At 48.7% G+C, this 26,644-nt stretch overlaps 8 protein-coding genes across 8 annotated transcripts; 4 read left to right on the top strand and 4 right to left on the bottom strand.

Moving 5' to 3' along the window:
* Positions 1-1,847: 1,847 nt before the first annotated feature.
* Positions 1,848-2,288, top strand: N7466_004742 (uncharacterized protein; the record flags this gene model as incomplete). The annotated part of the gene is made up of 2 exons (XM_057164139.1): positions 1,848-2,094; positions 2,173-2,288. 2 exons carry the CDS (start codon positions 1,848-1,850, stop codon positions 2,286-2,288), a joined length of 363 nt encoding a protein of 120 aa, XP_057022820.1.
* Positions 2,289-2,537: 249 nt separating this feature from the next.
* On the bottom strand, positions 2,538-3,683 carry N7466_004741 (MOSC domain-containing protein; the record flags this gene model as incomplete). The annotated part of the gene is made up of 1 exon (XM_057164138.1): positions 2,538-3,683. One exon carries the CDS (start codon positions 3,681-3,683, stop codon positions 2,538-2,540), a length of 1,146 nt encoding a protein of 381 aa, XP_057022819.1.
* Positions 3,684-4,768: 1,085 nt separating this feature from the next.
* On the bottom strand, positions 4,769-5,655 carry N7466_004740 (putative pyroglutamyl peptidase type I; the record flags this gene model as incomplete). Its single annotated transcript, XM_057164137.1, has 2 exons — positions 4,769-5,488; positions 5,557-5,655. The coding sequence occupies 2 exons, from the start codon at positions 5,653-5,655 to the stop codon at positions 4,769-4,771; spliced, it is 819 nt and encodes a 272-aa protein (XP_057022818.1).
* Positions 5,656-6,510: 855 nt separating this feature from the next.
* Positions 6,511-8,402, top strand: N7466_004739 (cytochrome P450; the record flags this gene model as incomplete). Its single annotated transcript, XM_057164136.1, has 6 exons — positions 6,511-6,735; positions 6,791-6,907; positions 6,976-7,078; positions 7,143-7,211; positions 7,269-7,880; positions 7,954-8,402. 6 exons carry the CDS (start codon positions 6,511-6,513, stop codon positions 8,400-8,402), a joined length of 1,575 nt encoding a protein of 524 aa, XP_057022817.1.
* A 475-nt stretch (positions 8,403-8,877) lies between these two features.
* On the bottom strand, positions 8,878-11,980 carry N7466_004738 (DNA-directed DNA polymerase POL5; the record flags this gene model as incomplete). Its single annotated transcript, XM_057164135.1, has 3 exons — positions 8,878-10,907; positions 10,964-11,534; positions 11,609-11,980. 3 exons carry the CDS (start codon positions 11,978-11,980, stop codon positions 8,878-8,880), a joined length of 2,973 nt encoding a protein of 990 aa, XP_057022816.1.
* Positions 11,981-18,724: 6,744 nt separating this feature from the next.
* nimT (putative tyrosine protein phosphatase MIH1) lies at positions 18,725-20,610 on the top strand (the record flags this gene model as incomplete). The annotated part of the gene is made up of 4 exons (XM_057164134.1): positions 18,725-18,966; positions 19,057-19,124; positions 19,186-19,411; positions 19,470-20,610. The coding sequence occupies 4 exons, from the start codon at positions 18,725-18,727 to the stop codon at positions 20,608-20,610; spliced, it is 1,677 nt and encodes a 558-aa protein (XP_057022815.1).
* A 1,873-nt stretch (positions 20,611-22,483) lies between these two features.
* N7466_004736 (uncharacterized protein) lies at positions 22,484-24,071 on the top strand (the record flags this gene model as incomplete). The annotated part of the gene is made up of 2 exons (XM_057164133.1): positions 22,484-22,596; positions 22,772-24,071. 2 exons carry the CDS (start codon positions 22,484-22,486, stop codon positions 24,069-24,071), a joined length of 1,413 nt encoding a protein of 470 aa, XP_057022814.1.
* A 534-nt stretch (positions 24,072-24,605) lies between these two features.
* On the bottom strand, positions 24,606-26,323 carry N7466_004735 (CwfJ domain protein; the record flags this gene model as incomplete). Its single annotated transcript, XM_057164132.1, has 2 exons — positions 24,606-26,259; positions 26,310-26,323. 2 exons carry the CDS (start codon positions 26,321-26,323, stop codon positions 24,606-24,608), a joined length of 1,668 nt encoding a protein of 555 aa, XP_057022813.1.
* Between the last annotated feature and the right edge of the window lie 321 nt (positions 26,324-26,644).

Raw genomic sequence — 26,644 nt, 5'->3', positions numbered from 1 at the left:
CCGTGATTCCCGACTCCTAGGCTTGTTAAAGCTTTCCCCGAGATGGAATGGTGAATCTTCGCAAATCTGTCATGGCTGCGTTTTTCCGATCTCGAGACAGAAATTTACTACAGATTTGAACGCTCCAGTGCCGGTGTCTTTTGTTTCCTGCGTGTGTTGCATTTGCAACTACGCCCCGGGCGTCATCGGCGAGTGCTTTTTTAACTTCCTTTCTTTGATGATCGGTCTTTATTTATCATGATCGATCAAACAATCCAACTATTTACCTATCCTACGATTCTCTATTCATCGTATCTTCTGTCTCATTTCCCCCCTCCTTGAAGGTGTCTCGTATGTTCACGACTAATCTAGTATCTGGAGTGGTTAGGCACCCGGTAACCTTAATCTGTGGGTACGAGCGGATGCCACGGTGGCTGTATTACGCTCCATACCATCACGGCAGTGGCTGTTCCCGATCCATGGGATTCTCAGGGCTGTTTTCTCGGGTTCCGTGCATCCTCGCCATATTCTTGTAGTATCCTGCAGGGTTTTGAGGGTACTCAAGCAAATTACGACTGGGACCCGAGAAATCAACCCTACCACACCTGATAGGAACATAGATATGTGATCTCGTTTGTCTTCCGTCTATACATCCTTACACATGTGAGTTCGGGCGCATTTTTTAAGCCAAGGAACTATTGAGTACTGTGTTGTCTGCACTTTTGAGACCTTTCCTATCAGACCGTGTTGTCCCGAACCTATACCAATTCCCTAAATAGGTCAAACGAACCTTGGAGGTAGCGATTCAGTGCTTGGCGTCAGGTATGTATAGATCTTGAAGCCTAAGCAGACCCCAAATACCCCCAAAAGGCGGTGTTTCAAGGGTCCATATTCAGGCGGCCAGCTGCTTCCAACCTATACGGCGTGCACGGGTACAGAATAGGAATACGTTACGTGCGGGGGTGATCGACACTCGACACTGCGGAAGGCGGCCTTGGGGGTTCACTAGTCTCACTTATCCGGGTCATCCCACATCGGTCAACCACGATGTCTCTCATATGCAATAAGCAATTATGGGTCAGATTTGGCCTAGATCCAAGTCATCTAGAAGAATGAGTCCAGATCAGTCCCGTAGCTTGTAGAACCCCATTTGATTAGCTGGGTGTCATCAAGCACTGATGTAATCCTGCAGGTGGCCGACAAATAGGAAACCAGGATGGAAATAGAACCATCGCCACAGTGTGAAGCTTATTCGGCGATCCCCGGAAAAACAAAGCTGCACTTGTTCAGTAAGGGAATGATTTTTCAATGTTTTGTACACATGACGAGGTTCCGATTAACCGGTCTGTACTAGTGCCATAGCTCATGGGCGCTACTGAACCTTGGATGATCCTCTTCTACCGCCATTTCTGCCCATAATCTATACTTACTACTAGTAGGTATCTCCTTTGTCAAAACTTAACCCGTGCATGCATCATGTGCCAGATATTCATAAACTCGTAAACGGCGCTGTAGCACCGGGATAACGGGCGCAGTGTGTGAGACATGCTCGGATGCGCAGTATGTACAATCCTGTGGTCGGATTGATGGCATGCTGGCTACGTAGAGTCCCCGCTTTTGACCCAATCAAAACATCAACGCCAAGCTAGACCCTTTGGAGGCGAATATCTCATGTTTCACCGCACCTCTGGAAGTGAACGAAGAAGTTCAGAACTACTTAAGCTGTCATTGTTCCCGGCTCTATCTCGCATATCCCTTCTTCAACAACAACATTCCACTTCAGCTTCTACTCAATCAACCTTATCACCAACACCACATCAATCTCAAGGCCATCTCAATCCTCAACTCAAATCATCTCTCCGCCCAATATGCAGTTTACTACCGCTCTTGTTGCCTCTGTCGCTGCCCTCGCGGTGACCATCTCTGCTGCTCCTGCTCCTGCTTCTCCGGCCAATACTCGCTATGTTCAACTTCGTCTGTATGGTGAAGCTGGGTGCTCGGCGGAGAACCTGGGTGAACTTGGTGTTTACGGAGACGATGTGAATGATTGCCAAAGCTTTGGCGATAATATCGTCCAGTCTGTGAGCTTTGAGTATGCTATCAATAACTGTACCGGTATGTTTTCAGCTCTGTTGTGGCTTATTTTTCTTTCTTTTCTTTTTTGTTGTTGTTATACTGATCTAAATACTACAGTGACTCTCTACACTGGAGATTCTTGCGATGCTGGTGCAGAGGAGATTGTACTGAACACTTGCCTCGGTGGAGACAATGATTTCCACAGTTACGAGGTATCCTGCAGTTCTCTTTAAGGGGCCATGAGTCGCAAAGTATGCATGATATCTCCTTTGTTATCTAATTGAATCTGGGAGGGGAGCGTTGTGGAGGTTAATGTTAATATGGGGATACGATCATTACGCGGCATATGAATTGAACAATACATAGAATTGCATAGGACAATGAGACCTCAGTAAACATTTACTATACATCCTTTCGTATAAGTAGATTTTCCATACACAACCATATATACTGCAACATGAAACCCTGACTCACTAGATCTACTAGAATCCAGTAATGTACCGATGCTCAGTAGTCTCCTCCAAAACCTCCAAACGCATCCCAACCTCCACAATCCCCTCGTTCCTCGGCGCACTCAACATCCCAAAACAAGGCTTATACTTGATCCCCTCGTCAACCCTGCGATACGAAACGAGCGTGTCCCACGGCTGCTTCTTATGCTTATTCGCCGAGTCAGGATCCACATTCGGGACCTGACATCTCGCACAACGCGCCACAATATCCAGGTCCAACGGTGCCTGCGCCATGGCCTTGTTGCTGGCATTAGATCCATTCCCAGCCGTGATGCGCACCAGTTTCCAGGAATCCTCGCTCCAGGCCGTTTCCCCACGCACGACAATATTCGGGCGGAATCGTTCAACAGTGATGGGGTCCACGCCTTTGAGACTAAGACGCGTATTCAGTTCGGCGAGAGAAGCCTCTGATGCAATGAGAATTGGGAAAACATCCGGAAACCCGGTTGTCTGGACACGACCTAGAAGTTTAGGTGCGCCATTGCCTTTTAGTACGCGGGGTGTTGGGCCCTTGTAGACTAGTGCGACGGGACGGCCCATAAAAGCTGTGAATGGAGCATTGATTTCCTCATTGTAGATGTACCCATCTGTGTCATTATCCCAGATCTTGACGGGGGCTATGGTGGTGTGGGTTTTGAGCCATTCCTGGGTGGGGTGGGCTGGAATGCGGATTGTTTTGGCGGTATTGGGATCAGTATTGGTTTGTTGAGTTGGTGATTCTGGGCTTGGGATTGTCACAATTAGGTCTTTGCCATCTTCACTGAGCCCTGTGTTGATGCGGGTCATGTTGGGGATTTGGCGGATGGTTAGGAATTCGTTTGTAGTGGCGTCGACCAACATCCAGCGCCGGTCGAGATCAAGGCCATGCTCCTTGAGGGTAGTTGAGTGCACCTCAAAGCCTCGGCAAGATTTAATTGGGTACATGCGTAGCGAGACAATCTCACTGGATTGCCTGGGACGTCGATTCCAGAGGCGTAGATTCGGCAAGAGACTTGCTGACGGTGATGACTTGTGGATCCATCTCTTCAGTTTGGGTAGGAGTGGGAAGACTAGAATTGGTAGTAGAAGTACCAGTCCTAGAACCAGTACAGATGTTGTTGGTACTGCCTCAATCATGATTGCCATGAAATCAATTTTTGAGACCGAAACACACAAATCCTACGAGGTTGTGTAACTTGAGTTTCAAATTTAAGAAGACTCATAGTCGGAGGCTCCACTCATGTTCTAGTTCTGTCCGTATTGATAAGCCCGTTTTGCCGTCTTATGCCGCCTACATATCGGATAATTTGTTATGACGTCAAGTCAAGCTTCAACTATAGAGTATTAAGAGATGAATTAATTAAGTGCCATGTTGAATTTATAGATAATTCAAAGACAGAGAAAGCCTTGAAGTTGACTAATGCATGAAAATGCAAGTGAGCAACTATAACTTGAGACCAGTGAAATAGTATGTACTATGCAGCCAAAGAGCAAAAAGTGTTGATAGGAGTAAGATGGAGAGAGGAACAAATATTAGGCAGAGTACCTACTAGTACTACATTGTGACTTTCTCTTGCACGCACGACAATTCTGCTCGTGACAAAACCTGTCTACTAGACATCCTCACCAACATTGAACGACAAACCATCGTCTGACCAACAACAACTATCCAGATCATCAACCACTGGAATAATGTTGGCCAAGATCAACATGAAAATTGTAGAGTTTATTGACCTTTATTGACCCCCTGAGGATCGCTATTCTGGAGGGTTTGCCAGCTATCTAGTAGATAGGGCAAACACCTCTTAGATTTCCAAAAGCACCTGCTCGGACCTACACTACCCAGTGCCACAGAGTGGATGAATAATTCTCGGACATTTGAAGAAGGCAAATGCTTATTTTATAAGAAGCAGGGACACCCGCATATCAACTGTCCAGCAGAGAAGAAGACCACGGCCACTGGGCACGAACCATCAACTCGACAGGCAGGGGGTATGATCCACAGATACTGAGAAAATCGGTGTTATTACAAACATTCAATGTTTGAATGAAACGCTAAGAAGTTTGGATTCCAGATCACGATAGACGAACCAAAGCTCCACAATCTTCAGGTACAAGTCAACAGTGGCAAGAAAAAACCGGCAACCCTCAAGGTCCTTCGGGGTCAAAAAGTTGCTCCCGCTTTCATGGTGATGGGCTCTGGACAACTGGAAGGTTTAATCTTACGCAGATTGCGTCTCATCAACCCAGCAGGTAACCATTGCCTTAATCAGAGCCAAGGTGATCTCTCGTCCACGCTTGATATCCGCATCCTCAGATGCACCGGGGACATGGAAAAACAGAATGTTGCGGTCTTGGCCCTGCTGGGTGGCCAAGGCCATACTAGTATAATATATAAAGTCACAGAGATAATGACCAGCATCATGAGATATGCGCAGATCCAGACCTGCCGACGCATTGGCCTTCCACGTATCTAAGAAGTGGGCATTGGGCGGATACGAGCCACCGTGCTTAGAGCCCTCTAAGGCCCGAAGTTCTTTCTGGTCCTTAGTGGCAGCAAAAGCTCTGCCGGGACTTAGAATGGGGGGCAGCCCCAGCTCCTTCCATCTTTTCTCTCCGTCTTCGTAGCCCGAGCGGCCATTGATGTCAGTTATATTGTAATCATCCCGATGGGCTAGGTACTCGATCGAGTAATATAGTCTTGGCGACGCGATGCCAATATGGATCACTAGATCTGGTCGACGGCCTTGATTGGCTGCAGCGTAATCAGACAGTATTATGGGTAATGCTTCACGGACGGACGAATATGCCACGGGTATTGGGTCCGGGTGGACATGCACAACGATACGACGGTCTGCAGAGCCAGGGGGGGCAAAGGTAAATGAATCGGGGAGCGATTTGGCGATCAAGTAAGAAGCATTGACAAGGTTCGTTTTGAAGGGCTAGTTACACAGTGAGGATTTAGGAGTCGGGCTCGGAAACACATTGGATCCGGGCGCAGATCACTTACGCCAAAGCCCGTTACCAGCACGGAGATCTCGGGAGGAGTCACAAGCGAAGGTTGGTCTGTGGAGCGGGTACTAGTAGCTGAAGGGCCATAATCACCCATGGCGAATATAGAGAAGTTTCAAGTTTGACAGGGGGTGTTACGGAGAAATAAATAATAAATGCATCAAGAAGTTTTTTTCAAATCCAAAGTTGAAATGTTTGGAGTCATGGAGGGAGGGAGAGAGTACATGTGCTCAAGAGGGGGAGATGCGGGGGCGGATGTGATTACGTTACCCCGTTCAACATTTACCGCTGATTGGTTTCCTCACTTCTCTTCTTCTCTTCTCTTACTACTAGTACTTACTACTACTTAGTTAACTCCTCAAGGTCTTCAATGTTATCTCTCCAAGGTCCTGAAATTCATGGTGATATCAGCTCACCAGGGAAATCCATGCCTTCAGTTACTACATAGTGACACTCCATCATGTTCCACAGATGTGATACAAATCCTCGATCTAAATTCCATCCACGCTGATTGGCCTCTCAAGTCATTCAAAGCGGTCGTGGATCAGGGAGTCCCAGTCCGTGCAAATCGACGTATTGCGACGTATCCCCAAATACCCCTTTAGGGCAACGATCGGTGCTCGTGTTCGTATGAGCCCCAAAAAAAAATTGAATTTCCTTACTTCTGCTACTTAACTCGGAGTGGTCAAGCCCCGAACTTTTTCAAAGTAAACTTTCCCTTTTAATTCTCGGTGCAAGCCATATCCGATAGACTATGGGTGGGAACTCCACTTCGGAATGCTTGGGCGAAACCTGAATAATCTCCAAATGCTTGGATTTTAACTGGTGGATGCTTTTTAAAGCAGGTTCTTATAAATAATACCCAGTCCCCAAAGCGGGAACATGAAAGTTGGGACTTTGTCCAACGTTTATTGCGTTGAAATTCTGGCTCTGTCCCATTTTTGTCGATATCATGGCGCTTCTAACTGAGTTGCTGAGCACTCCCTACTTTGTTGAGGGGGTCTGTGTTGCGCTCTTGGTCGTGTTTGCCTCCAGCATTTGGGATGATATCTCCGATGAGATTCCCTATTCTCGATTTCCCTTGGTTGGAAAGAGCTGGTGGGATGTTTCCAACAAGAAGGCCAAGTCTCGCTTTCGACAATCGGCGCGTTCGTTGATCGCCGAGGGCTTTACAAAGGTAGGAAGACTACTGCTTTCCGAATCCTCCAAAGCAATATACTGACTAAGAGCAGGGCCGCGATGCCTTTCAGGTCATGGCGCCAGCTCGGCCATTGATTGTTCTACACCCAAAGTATATCGATGAAATCAAGAGTCACCCTCATCTGGATTTTGAAGGCGCCACTCGAAAAGTAAGAGCAAATCTTGGCATGAATCCATACAGCCCTAGGAAATATCGTGGGACTAAATGCGAATCCAGAACTTCTTCTCAAACCGTATCGCTGGCTTCGAACCGTTTCACCCCAATGGAGCTTCTAGGATTATCCAAGATGCAGTGCGGATCAAGTTGACTCAGGCGCTTGGTACGTGATCTTCAAGCCCTAGAGTGCCCTGGCGATGACCGCTCTAACCCAAATACACATGCAGGTGGCCTTACAATCCCCCTCTCCAAGGAGACAGCAGCGACAGTGAAAGACACTTTCCCCCCATCGAATGGTATGTCATGATCTGGAAGTACCTTGGTGAGTCTAGGCGCTAACCACTTTGACTCAGAATGGAAGCCATACAATTTCGCCAGCAAAGTGCCATATATGGTGGCCCGTATCTCCACGCTCATTTTCCTTGGCGAGAAGGCCTGCCGTAACGAGGACTGGATTGACGTCGCCGTTAACTACACGATCCTCGCCTTTAATGGAGCCCGCGAGCTACAGATGTGGCCATCTATCCTACGCCCAGTTGTGCACTACTTCATGCCATCCATGCAAAAGCTTCGCTCGCATCTGGCCGTCGGTAGAGCCATTGTGAATAAAGAGATTGAGAAGCGCAACATGATCCGTGACGGCAAACTGCCAGCGGAGGATCCGCCCCGGACCCACGCCGATGCCCTCGACTGGTTTGAAGAACTATCCGAGGCCTATGACACGCCCTTCGATATGGCACGCGGACAGGTCTCGTTGTCCATGGCAGCTATTCACACCACCTCGAATCTTCTCACGAACATAATGTACGACCTAGCAGCGTACCCCGAATATATTCAACCCATGCGCGACGAAATCGCAGCCGTCATTGCTGAGGATGGCGAGTTCAAGAAGACTAGCTTGTTGAAGCTGAAGTTGATGGACAGTGTGATGAAGGAGTCACAGCGCACGCACCCAGTCAGCTTGAGTAAGTCCTCTACCTAACTCGTTTCATTCCACATTTCCTTGGATCATTCGTTTTCTTACTATTGATGTCACAGCATCTATGAACCGCCTCGCCCTAAAAGCAATCCCGCTATCAGACGGCACAGTCATCCCCAAAGGCGCCCTGATCGCCGTTTCTGCCCACGTCAACCTAGATGAAACCATCTACCCGAATCCCGAAAAATATGACGGATATCGCTTCCTCAAGAAGCGTCAGGAGCCAGGCCATGAACACAAGCACCAATTCGTTACAACTACTCGTGAAAGCTTCGGTTTCGGTCACGGGCTTCACGCTTGTCCAGGCCGATTTTTTGCGGCTAATGAGTCGAAAATATTGCTTATTCATTTACTTCTCAAGTATGACTGGAAGTTGAAAGAGGATGGCGGACGGCCGAAGAACTTTGAGATGGGCAGTGAGATTGTTACTGATCCAACAGTTGAGCTCCTCTTCAGATCTAGGGAGCCTGGGATTAATCTCTCAAAGCTTGGTGAGGCAATTGCATAGGAAAGTGAATATTATTTTCGTGCTTCATGTTTGATGATATGTTCCAAGGCTTGTCTTTATTGCTGATTCGGCACCATAGTAGGTATTTGCTTAATCATTTTATACAGTCTATTATATCCTTGGCGAGTCTTTGTATAGTAGTAAGAAATCAATTTTGCTGAGAACCTTCAATTTTGTTTTTTTCTGGGGCTTTCAATGTTTGAAATATCAACCTTGGAATATGACCTAATAGATCCAGAAACGTTGGAACTTGAGACGGAGAATCACTAGGAGCTTTCCAATTGATCGCCTACATAGTGCCTCTAGCCCTACTTTTTCACTTTTCTTTGGAAGGCAACAACACGAAAATGTGTATCCAAATAGTCATATCATTTTATGCCCATATTTTAGACTTCAAATCTACAATATAATTTTAACTCCATACATGTATAATTCCCAAACATTGGATAGGACATAAGAATTGTCATCAAACAATTCACTTCGAGTTCTTGAGCTGCTTGCTAGCCGAAACACACCAGTTGTTCCACTCGGTAAAGAATGAAGGCTGGACATGGCACTTGGTACTGCAGAGCTGATCTTTCCGTGTCTCGCCATACACATCAACAACACCAGCAATATTGGCCTTGTCTTGCGCGACGAGAACCTTCACAACAAGCAAACTGGCCTGGCTAGTTGCAACGGCGTGGGCAGGAGGCCCGCTGTGCGCCGCCTCCTTGTGGATAGAGCGCAGAAGGTCCCAAACGGGCTCCGTCTCGCCATCGATTTTCGGGACAGCGGATCCCTTGCAAAGCTTGGTGTACTCGCGAAGCACACTGTTGGCCTTGTTGGCAATCTGCTTCACGGAGGAGCGGCGTGAGAGACGGAGAAGAGGGAGGAGAAGGTCCAGGGCCAGAACGCGGGAGTGGCACTTCTTGATGAAGATCTCGATGAGGTCGAGAACACGGTTCTTGAAGTTGACCATGTTCTCGCGCGCGCCCTTCTTGTCTTTTTGTTGGGATGTGACTTGGCGACGGGCACGGAAGACGTTGGCTAGTTGCTCGTCGACGGCGTCCATTTCGTCGTCGCCCATGTCGGAGTCGGAGTCCTCTCCATCTTTGACGGCACCGGCATTGCCAAGTGCGGCGGCAAGCTTGGCTTCGAAGTCGGCAACTTCGGCGGCGTCTTCCTCGTCGTCATCTGATGCTTCCTCGTCATCATCATCTGAATCGGAGTCGGACTCATCGCCTCCTTCTACGACTTCGACATCGCTGTCGACGTCCATTTTGTCTTCATCTCCCTCGGAGACTTCTTCGACAGAGTCGTTATCTGAGACTTCTTCATCGTCCTCGCCCTCGTCTTGGTCTTCGAACATTTCCTGCTGTCCGGCAAGACTCTCCTTCGCTTCGAGGATGGAAATAAGTGATTCCAGGCCGTTCTCTGAAATCTTGTCGGCAAATGCACCGAAGACCTGCTCACTCATGCGGCGGAAAAGTTGCGACTGCTTTGAGGCAAAGCTGAGCAGGATCTCGACAAGCGCATCCGAAGCGTCGGAGGCATCCTCTGAGTCTTGATCATCCATGATCTTGGAATAGCAGAACTCAAGCTCATCAAGCATCGACACGGCATCAGGGTCGCCGTTGTACACCTGCAATAGGGTCATAGAGTAGAGGAGCTTGAAGGCAGAAATGCTGGTTGTCTCGCCCTTGGTTTCCTTGCTGGACAGCTTCTTCAGTGACTTGAAAGCAGTCTTGACTGACTCTTGTAGCTTGTCATCGATGTTGATCATGAATTTGCCAAATTCTTCCGACTTGGCAGCATCACGAATCTGCTTCACAACGGCGTAAGGAATGGTGGCAGCGTACTCCTGCGATGTAAGCAGGCTGTTTAGTGAGGAATTGATGCGGTTGCGCAGCATCTCCTGGGTCGCGGGGGAGAGGGCAGGTTGGGGTGCGGAGGATGCCTTCTTGGTGTTCGGGAAGTATGCAAAGCGCACGAGAATGGAGAGAATCTGCTCCAGGGTTGACTGGAAGTCATCTTCAGAGTCATCACTGTTTCCGGTGGAAGCCTTGCCGCGCACTACGGAGAGAAGGAGGCCAGCGATGAACTGGCGGTTTGATGCAGCAATCTTGTCATCAGTGGATTCGGGGCGGTTGAGAAGCTTTTCGAACAGAGGAATGATTTCTTCCAACGCCTCACGGTTGGCATCGGCGACGATCTTCTCAATGGTCTTTGTCTTAGTGGCCTGGTCAAAGTTGACTGCACCGTTGCTGCCCATAAGACCAGTGACGGCTGCAGCTGCAAAGCCGGGCTCCTTAGACACGCGGATTTGGATTGTCTTGGAGGCCTTAACAGCCATTCGGTGCAAGAAGCGATCTTCAACGGCAAGTTGATTTGTCAAACAACGAACCAAGTTCTTGGTAAAAACGTGAGAGGCCTGCTCGGGCGAGCCCTCGTTGAGAACCTTGGTGAATAGAAGGAAGCCCCAGTACTTGCGCTCATCGGATGAAGCCGAGGCGAATAGCCCATCTATAAGAAAACCAGTCAGTTTGCGTCAATTCGATATATGCCAGGTTTACGCTTACTGTCCACAACTTCAGTCCAGAAATCGCTGAATGACAAACGAGATGATTTTGACTTCGACTGGGTGCTCTCGCCAGTTCGTGAAATGACCGCATCCCAAGCAAAGTGAAGCTTGGAGTTCCAGGAGCTAGAAGGCTTGGGCTTGTTCTCACTCTGAGCTTCCTCGACAGAAGACTCCTTCATGATTTTCGACAAGCCAACGCGCTCCTTGGTATCCAGCGGATCATCATGCTTCCAGACCTTGCTGGGATACTTGACATTGGGGAACATGTCCTTGGCAGCCAGCCAGACAGCAACACCTTCCGGCGACCGAGCCACCTCGTGGGTGACCAAACCTTCCAGAATAGCCTCCACATACTTTGCATCCATATCACGGGCAAGGAGATCGTATACACAGCGGTAAAGAATCCAACCGCATTCCTCTCGAATCCATGGCTTAGTCTGGGCGAGGTCGAAGATCAGGATGAGGACCTTGGTCCAATATTCGAAGGAAACGTCGGATTGGAAAAGGACGGCGGATTTAATGATTGCCTCGGCGCCAAATAGACGACCGAAGTGATGATCGCGTTGTTCCTGCATCAATCATCTCCATTAGCAACCCAATCTAACGACAACACCGAGAGGACCATGTTTCGGAATTGACTCACCTGTCCAGTCTCACCGCCACTCGCATGGGTGGTGACTTGCCAGAGTTGAAGGGCATCCGACAACTTGAACTCCAGGTTTTCGCGCGGAGCAGTATAGACCTGAGTGAGAACCTCGGTCAAGGCAATAGAGAAGCCAATTCGAGCTGCTTTGCGGCTACTGCAGAGACCACGGAAGAGTCTCGATAGTACCTTCTTGATCTGCTCATCGCTAGGGTTCTGGTCGGGTGTGAATTGTGACACAAGGCCTTGGGCGGCCTTGAGGCGGATCTCGTCTTTCTCGCTGGCCAGGTCTTCATAGATCTCCACGAGCTTCACGTCGATGTTGTAACCCTCGCGACGACGCTTCTTCGGGCCGCCGAAGTGTGGAGGCATTATTCCGGTATTAATTGAGTTCTGAGGAATGTTTCACAGGGATGATCAAGTCGCAGCTCTTGGGATGGAGCTATTCGCGAGGTTGGATCAAGTGAACATTGCTTGTCGCGGCGCAGAAAATTCGGGGAGGCGGTTGCCCTTTGCGGTTTAGCGCCTGGCGATAAGCTGATAAGCTGATAAGTCTAATCCATTATAATTTGTATATGGATTCATCAGACTACAGAAAATAAATAACATAACGAAATATATGATTGAACATCGAATATGGGTTTGTATGTTATTTGGATGAATTGACAAGGCTCAATTCCAATCAATTGATAAATGTTTGCACTTCAACCTTGTGTACGTCTCAGTTTCGGGACTCCAGGGCTTTAATGTTCAACCTTGGAACCTCGGAAAATATAGAACCAATCCCGCACGAGGTCAACTGGTACATATCCCAACGCACATATGTATGTACACAGCTAGATAACCTCCAGATGTCTAAGGAACATCTTCCAAAATTCGGCACTCAACATATTGATTTCCGATGGAGTGAGAAGTGCTATGTACCTAATGTCAGTATACCTAAAACTGGAGTCGCCCTGGTCAACTGGTCCCGCAAGGTAATTGGACATCTGGTTGAAACATTGAAGGAGGGAGAAAAGAAAAAAGCGTGGAAATGAGGCAACATTGAGAGGTTAGCGAGTACCAAGTCCCAGGTGTTGAATACTTCTCCAACATTAGAACCCATACAATATTCCAAGTACATGTGGACAAGTCGAAGGACGGTTTCCCGGTCGATGAAAAAATTGTCCCAAATTCCCCACAGCTTGTACTCCGTTAACTACGGATACGGACCCTCAAAAAATTTCAATGTTCCAAAGAAGCGAAATTCAATGTTCCAGATGTCACATAGACTTTTTTTTCGATACAATAGTGGTTTTCGAATTTGCTCACAGTACGAAGCAATCCAACATTTGGGATGGTTCATCATCTGCAACAGACCGATTCCTTCGCCCCAAAATCTAGCGTTGTCAGGGTAGCTACCGTTAGCTATCATTTTAAAAAGTAGACGTGGAGCTTTAGAAAGGTCCAGACACGCGAGATTCAGGGGAAAGTGGCAACATTTGAAGACGTTTTGCATGGCCCCCAATAAAAATATGATCCATCTCGCCGGTTGTTGTGGGACTATCAATTGATCCATGGATCAGAACGGAAGACACAAGTCTAACATTGAAAGTTTCCAGTAGGCAACGATGGAACGATGGATCGCATAGATTGGAAATTGGGTTGATTTCGGAGTACGTGGTCCATGGATGTGTAGTATGCAAGTTCGATATATTTCAAAGTGGACATGATGAAACCCCAGCAACGGCGGGGTTTCCAACTATATATCTGTGGATTTGGTTCAGGGGCAAAATCTTAAAAGAAGCAAAAACGGGGCCCAATTGCAAATCATTGAAGCAAATAACCTTATAGTACAGTCTTGTGGCACAAGACACGTACACTCTGACACGAACGCTTGCGGTTCGCCATGCGGTCTCCGTTTCCGCGCGGATGACAGGTACCGGAGATGATACATCGCATGAATGCCCGCGTGGATGTGGTACTATAGGCTCGGCTTCGGCGGCAGTGGACTGGATCAGGGAATTAAGCGTGAAGATCATGGATGCTTTCTTCTTTCTTTCTTTTCTTTTTTGGGGCGCTGCTACAATTCACTAGAGGACGGATACGCGCTGCGGACCTCATAGGCTGCTTGCACTTGCTGAAAACTTTTGCCCTCAAAATGAGGTCGGTGATGGATCAATTTCAACACATCAGTTTGTGACGCTACAGAAGACACGGGTGCCTAATAGTGGTGGTATTAGTGAAAATTGTGGATTGTGAATTGTGGTCTGGATAATCCAAACATGATCTAGTTTGATCTAGTCTGATCTATCTGCGAACTCGAGTGATGATCCTCTTAAGATAGTATGTTTTTAATTTGCCTAAAAGCTGACCCTCGAGAGAACTCCAGTGAATACGGAGTAAGCCGCCCCCGGTCGCGGGGCTAGCTTCTCCCCAAAGCCACGGTTCAAAGGTGGAGTGCGACCATTGCTGGATAAGGTGTAGGGCGGTCGCTAGGCTGGCGATAGCACCACGATCAGGGGTAAACTTTCTCTCTCTCTCGCTTTTAATAAGAAAAAGTGACAGGCACGAAGGCCGGGTGGATTAGGTCGCATTAGTGATAAGTGATGGCAGCCGGACCATTCAATAGCGCCGCAGATCGGAGACGCCGCGCTGGAGAATTTATTGACAAATCGCCGATGAATCAATGGAAGTTGAATGCAATGTGTATGGGTATTTCGAGAATTTCGAGAATTTCAAGTATCGAATAATACCAAAATAGAATACCAAGGATAATCCCCGAAGATTTGAGAGATCAAAATAAATGCATGAGATCTTGATTCTGCTTGTTGATCTGATGTCAGTGGTCAGAGTCACGGGATTCCGCATCCGGTTCGTGTTATGCAAACTTTGGGTTTTGTTTACTTCTAACGCGAGATGTTGCGAGCCTGGGGACCATCTGACATCATGACAAGGCCAATTGAGGGGAAAGGAAAGGTCTGGACGCTTGGGAACACCCACGATGTGATGAACCCCGCAGCTGCGACAGGCCACATCGGCTGTAGACTCGACACGACTGGCCAATTTCACATGGCGCTGTGACGCAGATGACCCGTCACATCATCGTGGATTTCCCCCCCGAACCCCACCTAGGCTTAGGACGCTACAGCCGTGGCGCAGCCCTGCAAGATACACACCGGACTGGCCGACAGGACACCCCGGTCGAGAGTTTCGAAGGAAGAAAGATACGAGCCTAAAAAAAAAGTCAGCTTACCTTCTTGCAGCCACTTCAGCCGTATGATTGGAGCACTCTCATGCGCGGGTGCAATAGGCGAGGCTATCATTGCAACTTTGATTCCAATTCGCGACGCGTCTCGAAAAGTCAATATTTCAAAACAATATTGTAAACAATTCAAATCAACAACTCACGTCATGTCGAAATGGTCAACCGGATGAGCAGGGAAGGGGAGAAAAATAGTTAGCGAATTAAGAATGATGCTGGTGTGACGTAGCCCCACGGACCAGCAGGAGGTCTTATACTCCATACGGAGTAGCTTTCGAGACGGGTTTGAAGTTCTCCCCGACGCTACGCCGACAGCCGGAGGAACGTGCAAAACCACACCGCATTGTTATAGAGGCTGCCACGGGGTGCGGATGCATCAGACAATGCGACAGAGCAGATGCAGACTTGAGACGGATCAACCGGGATGCAGGCTTCTGGCTCGGGCCCAATAGCTGCCTCGAATATCAAAAAGCAACCCGTGTTTCACGAAAGAGGGGTTTTCGAATGCCCAGAGCCCAGAATAGAAAGTCGTGGGGTGCAGGATTTGACTCGACGCTCAAAAGCCATGTGACTGGACAATTGTTGCCGACTCCATCGAACTAGCAGTTTCAGCTCCATAAAGAGCCGCTTCGTAGCGTGGTGGCAAATTAATTTGATCAATTGGACCTGCTGCTTTGTCTTGTTAGTGTCCCCGCAAGTCTGATATCGCAACATCGGTTACGGAGTACATGTACGGAGACTTTTTTTTTCGTCAAGGTTTCTGGGACCCAGAAAAAAATGGAGTCGGCTTGCCGTCATATGTGATCAATTCTTGGATGCCATCGAGCTTTGATGACCAGGTAGCCGATGCGTCGATTATTGCCGTTGGACAGATGGTGAACGGATGAGATGGTTAGCAAAACAAGCGCTGGTGACGTGATACATATCAACAATCGTCTTGTTGGACCCCATAGTTCTGCGGCAATCTCGATAGTATTACGGAAGTCGTTAGTTGGGGATTCGTCATGCCCCCCACGACCGGAGCCGACATTTCTGATACCATCACGGAAAGTGCATTTTTGGAGGGTTTGGCCAAGCGACGAGAATTCATCGGGGGAAATGTTTCCGCCTGACAAAGGCCCTGGGATAGTAATTAATACAAAAACATCCTGCGAAGGGGCTCAAGGGATGCGCGACATTGAAAGGTCCCCTCGCGGATCCTTGATCAACTGGAATGCAAGTAAGGGCAGGAGTTATGAAGACTATGACATTATCAAAGGGCCCTCTTCTTTGATGGTGAATAGCATTCATGGACTTGGAGATAACCTTCCATTCCTTGCTCAATACTACATTTTAATTGATGAAGCTCTACAAAAAGTAGAGAAACTGGGGCATTGTGGTGGGGTACAGTAGCTCGCTCCGATCGCGTTCTTGCGCCCAACGGGGTAATGATCATGCAGGGACGAACTCTCTTGCACGTCGATGATGCGCCAGCTCTGAATCACACCAATCACCACCTCGGGTAATCCTCTCCGATCCTCAAGCACATGCTCCAATCCTTTCTTTTTCTGTTTTTCTTTTTCTGTTTTTCTTTTTCTTTTTTTCTCTTTTTGTCTCTTCTCATCTTAATTTCTTATCGGCCCCAAATCTGAGTTGTTCTCTCTGAGTAATGATCGTCCCGGGTTCAGTTACAACGCACCATTCATGGACCTTCAAATACTCTGAATTGGACTGTTTTGACGATGCCGAATGAGTCCGAGCTCATACCCTTCACGAGTTCCTTCCAAGATCTAGAGGGCTCGTCAATGTAGAGTGACATCAGAGGCAAGTCAATCTCAACCGTTTTTCGAACATTTATTGCATTTCAATGGGAAACCCAGGTCATGCTAGTTTATCCTTGCAGGGGCGATCCTGGCATCACTTGCATCAACTCCCTCGTTTGGGCGTTTGCGGTAGCTGTGTGCAAAAAGCACCCAAGCTCTATTTTCCGAACCAGTGGAAAGACACTAAGATGAACCGAGTGGAGTCTTGATTCCTTAGGCTCGATCTTACTCCATTTTTTCAGCTTTTTTTTTTCAGCTCAGCTTTGCGACGGCACACACGGGATGTTTTATGAGACGGAAAAGAAAAGTTTTTCTTTGGTAACAATTCCTCTCCATACAAAAGTGGATACAAGATACAGAAGACCCATGGAAGACGCACCGAAACTATGCATTTGTGAGGTATAAGCCCCGATGGTACCTGAAAATTTGCTATACAGGGTGGGCACCGAGCAGGCAATTAACCCTAAAAACCGTTTTTTTTCTTATGGATTTCATTTCATGGAACCGAGTTTCGGTCTCCCTCACTTAAGTGTAATAGATATTGATTTGCACATGTGCAGAGTTTCCCAGGTTTTCCCCAGATTTTTTCATGTGCAGTTATTTAGATCAAGATTTTTAGGTCAGGGGGAGAAAAGAGGGATCTGAGTATATTAAAAGACGCGGAGGCTAACTGGTAGCTAATAGCCCGAGACACATGGTGCCAAGAGCTTTGGGTCTTTTGGAGATTTTGCCCTGGTAACCGTGCACAGATCAGCCCGGAAAGGAATGAGAGCGGACGGGGACAGTAAGGTCTCTGATAGGCGCTGGGGTTGCTGGGTTGCTGCGCAGCCAGTAGTCTGGATGATGGGCGGCAAGGGAGTCCGGGCAACCAAACTGGGGCCAAATGACCGTGAGTTTCCCCCCCTGGAGGGTTCCGAAAGAGAAGAAAAAAGGAAAAAAAAAAAAAGAAATGGAAAAGAAAAAAAAAGAGGAGGGTGCCCATCCATTACTGCATGTAGCCCTGCAGGGTCGGGAGCAAAGACGCAAGACGCAAGAATCAAGATTATATAGATTTGCATACCAGCAATAAATCCCAAAGGGGAAAATGTTTAAATTGAGTAAAATGAGTTACTACATAGTACTAGTATACTTGCATCTTGCATCTTGCATAGTTAATTTTGGAGAAAAGAAATAAAGAAAAATCCCCAAAAAAGCCTTAATAAGACAAGACAGGCAGACGAACGGAAGATTCCCCACTTTACTGCCTATTACGTCCAATTACATGCATTACAGCCAATTACGCTAATTAACCCAGTCAATTACGCAAATTCACACAACCGGGTTACCGCCGCATTATTACGTATGGGGGTTCCTGTATAATACATCGTTTCCTCTATCCGTTACCGTACCCTATCTGGAGATCCTCCCCACTTGCGTTGCCATTGCAACAGACCCATCCCTTCAGCTTCACGAGTTTCTTTCTTGAAGCCGCTTAGTTCCACCTTTTTTTCTACTTCTCTTCGTTGATTTCTTCACGACATACCAAACCGACAATCCCAACCTTCCCTCTCCAAACCCTCCACCTCCGACAACACCCTTCCTACGCTATCTCCTCCACGCCTGTACTGCCTTAGCTCATAGTTCCTCCGCAGAGTTAGATACATCTCACTGTGCATCGCCCCCCCCCAGCCCACGAGCTGTCGGCCCCTCTCCAATTGCAGCTTCCGCCCCCCTCCGATATCTCCGCACGCTTTTTTTTTTTTCACGGCCATGGTTCTTTAAGCTCTTCACGCTAAGCTTACGATCAGATCTTCGGCCAGTCGGAGGTTCACTGGGCTTGGGATCTGAGGGTTTTTTTTCTGCTTCCTGGGGTTTTCCGGTTTTAGCTGGGGAAATACGATAACGGTGGTGCTTGGCTTCGGAAATTCGCCGATAGGCTTGGGATTGATACTACCACCGACAAATTGAAATAACTTCATACTGGGAAAGGTGAAAGCACTGGCAGCAATTTTCAAGTTGGCGTGTGGGAAATTTCAACATCGTGTGTAGCAAGTTGGATTCTGGCCCAGTTACACTTCGGTTCTCGTCAAAATGGAACATTCGTCTCCCCTCGCTGCTATGCAGCCTTCACCTGCTCTGTTTGGTCGTTGCTTCAGATCAGAGGCTCCGACCTCGTACCCTTTGTCCGGGTTTGGCGGTAGTCCATTCAACTTCAAGGATCTGTCAATGAAGAAGTCTGGTCCCGATTACTTCAATATGGGTCCTCTGCAGGGTTCATCACCCGCAGCTAGCCTGGCAGCTGACCTGTCTCAAAACTTTCATATCGATCAAAGGTTTGTCGGTTCCATGGAATAGACGTTCATCGTTTTTACGCTTTATGTGCGGGGAGAGAAAGGATGAAAGAAAGCTGACTCTATAATTAGCCCTCAGTTGGTAACGCCCCGACGGTCTTTGTTCTCATCAAACGCCTTGGGTATGGCAAATCGTCGTGGTATGACAATCCTAAGAAGATTCCTATAAGATGTGCCCTGCTAAACAAAATTGATATACAGATGATGTGATGACCACTCCTCCACTGCCATCTTCGCCTGCTGGCTCTGGTATGGATATTATGGAAATGAGCCCGTTGCCACACAAGCCGGCTTTCATGATCACCACCGAGATCGAGGTTCACTCGCCCTCACCATTGAACACTCCTTTGGACTCCCCGATCACATCGGCCGCCCCCAGCCCATTACAGGCATCGCCTATGGAAACCCCGACGTATGCTGCTCCTGAGTAAGTTTGCTTGGGTATATTGGGATAACGGGTTAGTGGGTGCTAATAACTAGTATAGGCGACGTCGTCCCCCCTTCCTTCGACCGAGCTTGGCTAAGAGCAAGGCTGCTTCTTTCCAACTCGGAATGAACCGACCTAGCCAGGAGAACAAGGCGCCTGCGTTCCGGTTCAGCACACAGGGAGCCAAGACATCTCTGAGTACTTCTACCTCCTTGGAGGATATGTTCGGAGATTCACCTCCCCAAGAGAGGTCCATCTCTCGTAACAGCTCGTCGAATAACTTGGCGCTTCCCCGTCTTCGCCCACCATTCCACCATGCTCGCAGCAGCGGCTCCCCCGCTCCTAACTCTATTCGCAAGCCCTCTCACCCCTTGATGCGCCCTCGCAAACAATGCCGGCGGTCATTGAGCATGTTTGAGAACCCAGCGGATGTTATTGCCGATAAAGAGGCTAAGGTATCAACAAATGCACCCATAAAGTCCCTCCAGTCCCAGTCCATCAGTGACATAGAGACCGCTCCTCAGCCCCAACTTCCTCACTTTACACCTGAGGATCGGGCGGACGGTCTGCCTCGCATCGCCAAAAACACCCTCCTGGAACTTCTCGGTGGCAGGTTCAATGATCAGTTTGACAATGTCATGATCGTCGACTGTCGCTTCGAATATGAATACGACGGTGGCCACATCAATGGCGCCATCAATTTCAACGACAAAGACCGCCTCGCCGGTGAACTTTTCACCTCTCCCAAGTCCCGTACTGCATTGATTCTTCATTGCGAGTACTCCGCCCACCGGGCACCCATCATGGCCAAGTACATTCGTCACCACGACCGTGCCGTTAATGTCGACAGCTACCCTCATCTGACCTACCCGGATATGTACATCCTGGAGGGAGGATACAGCGCTTTCTATGCCGAGCACAGTGCCTTTTGCTACCCTCAAAATTACGTTGAGATGAACGCGAAGGAGCATGAGTTTGCATGCGAGCGAGGCCTTGGCAAAGTCAAGCAGCGTTCTAAGTTGAACCGCGCTCAGACTTTCGCCTTTGGCCAGCACTCTTCCCCTGGTATGGAGGATAGCCCGACTGGTCGTTGCCGTTTTGATGAAGAGCGCACCAGCCGATTGATGAGCTCGCCATTCTCCATGTGCGATAGTCCCGTCCCCAATCGGACTCCAGGACGTCGCATGCTGTCTTACTAGACAGCCCCTCGACAGTTTGCTTTTTGGCGCCCAACGGATACCGATTGTTTCTTGTTTCTGGAGCGAGGAGTTTCCTTCGTGGCATTTTGATTTTTTATTTCACTTCTTTCCGGTGGCCACAAAAAGTTTTTGAACCACTTTTCATTCTCCGCTTCGACATAACGCAATGATCGACTCTGGCAGCCCTGGTTTTGCGATTTCGATTTTTTTCTCTCTTGAAGTTGCGCAGAGCGCACACACACACACTGACTTCGCCTTCTCACTTCGAATCACCTTCCGGCCCTGCCACGATATCCTGCTGTTGATATCGTCCTTTCCTTCTTCCCGGCTCACTCTTGATCTTCAGAGTCTTGCACGATTCAGCGATTTTATTTTTCTACTTATTTCTTTCTTCTGTCACCGATATGATATCCGGACATCTGATCCTTCTCACCGAGAAAAACGGTAGAGACACGCCATTCTTCCCCATGAGCATATTTTCCAACGACGCCTGGGCAACCCAATATGATGACCCAATCTCAGGCGATGAATCCTGAGCCTCCCTTTTCCTATGTTTTGTCTTATGACCATCTGAACCGACTTGAATTTGCCTACGAAGCCCAATGGGCCATGTCTTTCCGTCGGGATTTTTTCCTTTACGCTCCCCCTGATCGTCTACAGACGCTTCATCCGACCCGCCACCACTTTGGCATTTCCTTCTCTCTCCCTCTAATTCCCTTTTCACGAATACTGCCCTTTAATCCTTTTTTCACCATTCTTTGTACAGACTTCAAACCGATCTCCTGGTACAGCCCTCCTTCCTTTCCTTGAATTGCATATCCATTGCGATGCGACTTACATTTGAGCGCTTTTCTGCATGCATTGCATTGTTCTTTGCCCCTTCTGCTAATATTGTTCCCCATACCCCTTTGCTCGTTCATTTGTTTTGGGGTTATTTTGTGGGGAATCCTTAGGGGTCCCATAGGCATTCTTGGTGGCTGTGAGCCAGCTGTACATATGAGATCAAGCCAGGCAGTGTTACAGGAAGGAACCTTGATGCAAGGTTGGATCCTGTTGGGATTTAATGGGTTAATTGTGGCTAAACACCTCGAGGAGGTTGTTGATAACATCTAGTGTCCCCTTTGTGAGATATGAAATCACTCAAACAAACCTTTTTCCTTTATTGTAAACCCCAAATTCCTGATTCAACCTCGACAATATCTGCATATTTCAATGTGGTTTGTGTCAAATTTGCGCGATCGGCAAACGGTGGAGGAGGCGGGTGCATAGCTAATGACGATTGGCGGTTTCAAGTATGCGGAGTTTCTGATAGGCAGATGACTGCGGGTCCATGTCAACCCTTACTCCATTCCCCTCTCCGTGTTTCAAGACTTTCTTTTCTCTTCTTTACCTTAACGTCTTCAATCGCAGGACTGTCACTCGTTTCAAGTCCTGGGGACTATTGCGACCTCGAAATTTGTTATACACGATATCGCGCTACCGGCTTGGACCGTAACCGCACACGACCCCTGTTGCCTGGCTCGCTCTTTTAGGCCCGCAACCCTCGAAGTCGTCGTAATCCCCCCGGGACCCCTTCACTTACCATTCGCTACATTCGAGTCCCCTCCCGGTACAAATCCGTGAATAGCTCGCCCTTTCACTGGCTCCAATTGCGCGCCCCGCCCCCCCCAATCGCTTGGCGCTTTATTCAGGGTCTTCTGTGCTTGATCAGGTTGGGTTGCTGAGCTGAGCTGAGCATCACAAGAGCGACTGTGTTACTTCGCCCGCTACCACCTGGTTTTTGTTTTACGAGAGTCGCATAGGGAAGGACCTTGCGCTTTAAAATCGCATTTCAACCTCCGAATGTGTTCACGCTTTCAGCGCTGCAAACATCATGCCTTCGCTTAGATTGGGTGCGGCCCACATGGCGCTCTTTGCGCGCGACCTTGCCTCGACTGAATCGACATTTACAAGCTGGGACAAGTGTATGGCCAAATCATACTGCAAGTAAGTTGATTAGAAGAGGAGCGCAAGCTGCATGGTCAGATTGACGCGGAGCATGTATTGATTTGTTCTTTTTTTCCGGTTTAGGTGGCCTGTCATTGTTGCGATTATCGTTGTCGCGGTCATCCTCATTGCGGTTATTGGTTGCATCGTCAACTGCATTTGCTGTGGTTACAAGCTTTGCACCTGCTGCTGTGGTTGCTGTTGTCCGTCCGGTCGTCGCAGAAACAAGCAGCCAAAATACTACGATGAACCTCCTTTGGTCCCCCCCGAGCCAGGCCCCTGCGTACAACCAAGCACCGGGATATAACCAAGCACCTGGATATAACCAGTCTTCGGCATACAACCAGCAGCCTGCAGCTCCGGCACCGCCAGTTTATCGTGGTGCTGTCCAGACAGCCACCTTCGACTCGGCCAAGTCACCCGCAGCAAAAATCAACGAAGATGCGCTCCCTGAAATGCCAACGTGGGCTAGCGCTGTCGACAAGCACGTCGAGGACAAAAGCCACGAGGACGTAGAAATGGAAGCCTTGAACCCACCGGATCGGACACATGGCGCTGGTACGCCACTACACGTTAATACCCTCGGAGACTTCCCACCGGATCGTGGTGGCACGGGTACACCTGCTAGCGCTGGAGGATATAGAGGGTTTATCCCGACTGATCCCTACGCTCGCCGTTCGCCGGCCCCCGCCGCTGCTCTAGCCGCGACTCAGGATCCCTATGGCCGACGCTCGCCTGGCATGCCCTCCCCCGCAGCGGCAGCGGCATCTATCGATCCTTACTCCCGCCGCTCCCCCGGCCCCGCGGCTGCCCTGGATCCTTATGGTCGTCGATCCCCCGGCCCTGCAGCCGCATTTGCCGCCGCCCAAGATCCTTATGCTCGCCGCTCCCCAGGCCCGAATGCCGCTTATGCACCCGCAAACGACCCCTACGGCCCCCGCTCTCCTGGCCTACCTCCCGCAGGCGCTATAAGCTCATACAACAGCCAACCTTATGACCACCAGCACCAGGGCTATGACCAAAATCAAGGTTATGACCAACACACCGGCTACAACCAGCACCAGCCATATGATCATGCCCAGCCTTACGAAGACTACAGCCCTGGCGGCGCCAACCAAATGGCCAACTCTGGCTACGCCTCCCACGGCGTCACCTCCCCCTCCCCCGTAGTAGCCTACAACCCCCACAATAACTACAACCCTGTCCCAATGGCTTACTCCACAAGCCCAGAACCGGTGCACAATGCCGCCGGCTTCACCCGCCAGCCATCCTTCGGCTCAAGCCAATACCCACCCACATATACTTCCCAGCCCGCATCCCCGCCGCCCTCTTTCCCTGCACCTTCGCCACATGGTTTCCAGAGTCATGATTACAGTAACCAGGCCCCTGTTGGCCAGGCTGTTACCGCAGACGAACCTAGAAATCGTCCACCAACTTTGTTGATGAGTGGGCGGCAACCCGCAACGAACTTTTGATTTGATGGCTGGACCGGTACATACTAAAACTGTATGATGCTTTCGTTTTGTTTTTTTTGTTCTTTTTTAACTTCGATTCTCCCATTCTTATGTTCTTCGAAAAAATCCTTCGCTTCTTCTTCTTTTTTGTTGCCTTTCCCTTTCTGCTTGAGGCAGGCGGGTTTATGACGAAGATTCTTCTTTTCATTTTGATACCATGGTCTTGTCGCTTTTGTCATGTCCCATGACCTCCTTCGGTTATGAATGCCTGTATTTGGGGGTTTTTTGCAAGATGGATATCTTGTCTTGCATGTGTGTATATGATTCATCAATGTCTCGGTTTTATGAGGCATTACTTTTTCTTTTTCTGACTTACACTGGAAATTAAGTACAGCTTTTCCAATGTATGGATTTTCTTCGATATCCTTTTTTCTCCTGTGGATTTAATGTCTCATAAGATGTTTTGAAGGATTAAAGGACCTTTCAATTATGTTCAGACTATAGTACATCTCATTCACAAAAGGTATTTAAACTACTGCTAGGGCTTGAGGTTTATCACTCCGATGCGAAGTCATACTTCTGGAAAGCCTCCTTGAAGGCTGCAGTATCGGCCTCTTCTTCCTCTACAGTTTGAGTAGCATCCCTCCAGTTCATTCGCTTATCCAGCTCCAGTAGCTTTGCCATAACACGCCGACCGAATTGCAGATCAAATCGGAAATCCTGTGACAACTCTAGCATGAGCATCTTCTCCTCCCCTGATTCCGCGTCAGTCTCATCAGACTCCCCTCCATCCTTGGATTTCCAGATCCACACCCGGAAAAAGTCGCCTGCCTCTTCGGCGCCCTTTGACTCCGATACCGGGATGGTAGAGAACCGGGGGTATTTGAGGTTCTCAGCCTCGACCTTGAATGCGGCGTCGACTAGCCCGTCGCGAATCAAATCAACCGGCAAAGGAAGGAATTGCCAGTGCGTGTGAATTCCATTTGTCCGACTCACTTCCCACGTTACAGCACCGAGCTTGCCGCCTGAACGGTCTGTGACCATTTTATGCAGGGCGGTACGGTAGCGTTGCATCTCGCTGTATGTAGATGCGCGTGATTCCGCTTCTTGAATTGAGTTGAGGGTCGGAGAATGGCTGAAAGGGATAATGAGCATGTGGCCAGGGAATCCCAGAGAGGAGAAGAAATCTGTTGGTGGAAGAGGGCCCTTGGCTGTTGTGAGATAGCTTTCGTCGCCGATTGATGCGATCAGATGTGTGGCGATGTTGGGGTTAGATAGACAGAAGAAACATTGGTCTGGACCTGGGGGCGGAGCGCGCTCGCGTTGGCGTTTGTATGGTCGGTGGTCGTCACCATCTGTTGGCGCAAAGCGCTGGAATGACTCCCGTTGAGATGGGAGTCCCTTGCGCTTAGACTGAGGCGCGGAGAGAGGAGATGCGGTTACGCCGGCTGGAATCGTGAATGCTGGTGCAGCTTTTGGGTCTAGCGAAAATGCATACATGGTCTTCTGCTTCGACTGGAAAGAAGCCATGGAGATGAAACGTGTCAATGGCTTAGCGTCTGGGCTGTCTTCTGTCGGCAGGTGGAAGAAGGGCTCTCGTTCGTAGAAGAAAGAGTCAGATGCAGAGAAATGGTAGCGAGGCTTTAAAGTGGCACAAATATCAGCCACACACTGTACTTCAGCTGGGAAGCTGCTGGTATCTTCCGGAAGAGGTGCTTTCGACCCAACTCGGATCCCCTTGGGCCATTGGTTGGTGAGCAGGATATCGGCACTGTGTGTACCAAAGAGAGCACGGGCATCAGACTCAGTATATGTCGCCTGGAATCTTCCGCTAGTATTGGTTTCCGGTTTGTGCGAATCTGCAGTTACAAGTTTGCCACCAAGAGCAGCAATACGAATGCCCTCTGAGGTCTTCAAGGTGCCTCGCTTGCCAAGGAAGTAAAGGTTCGGGCACACCTCATCGTTGGCTTCAATCTTTTCCACAATACGAGTTGGTAGCGGTAAGTCGCCAACCGTGAAATATGTTGGAAGGGGTACATTGATAGTACCCTGAAGTAAAGCAGAGATCTCGTCTAGCTCACTTTCTGTGGAGCAGTCGCCGAACAAATTTCCCACGATAATTGCAAAGGCAAAGTTCTGCTTCAACTGCAGTTTGGCCAGCTTTGTGAAGACTGCTTGTAATTGGCAGTTCACACCCCCAAGGACAATACTGTTTCATTCGTTAGTATTTGATTAATGACTGGAATAGAACTCACTGACATCTTTGAGGCCATTCCCCTATAATGGTCTGCCTTTTAAGCAATTCAAGTAAGAATGTCAAAGGCCCACAGTGCTTTTTAGGAAATTGAACAGCACCTTATAGTAAATTGGCTACTGAGACTGCTTTGTTCAAGTTGAACGGAAAATGCAACAAGGAACGAGGCGCATTTCTTGAAGGAGCTTGGACCATCTCGTGACAACGCTAGTCCGGATATAGAAGGGTGGAACTTCATGTCGGATAATTGTAGCCCCGGATGCCGGCCAACTTTTTTTGTATTGAGCATGCGGGCAGAGAAAAGTTCCCCGAATATCTTTCTCGTTTACCTTGCTGCTTT

This window comes from Penicillium verhagenii (assembly GCF_028828195.1).
Source record: "Penicillium verhagenii strain IBT 33310 chromosome Unknown utg000005l_segment0_segment0, whole genome shotgun sequence".
In the NCBI taxonomy this organism is placed as follows: domain Eukaryota; kingdom Fungi; phylum Ascomycota; class Eurotiomycetes; order Eurotiales; family Aspergillaceae; genus Penicillium; species Penicillium verhagenii.
The sequence above is the reverse complement of the archived record's forward strand: the minus strand, read 5'-3'. Positions and strand labels throughout refer to the sequence as shown.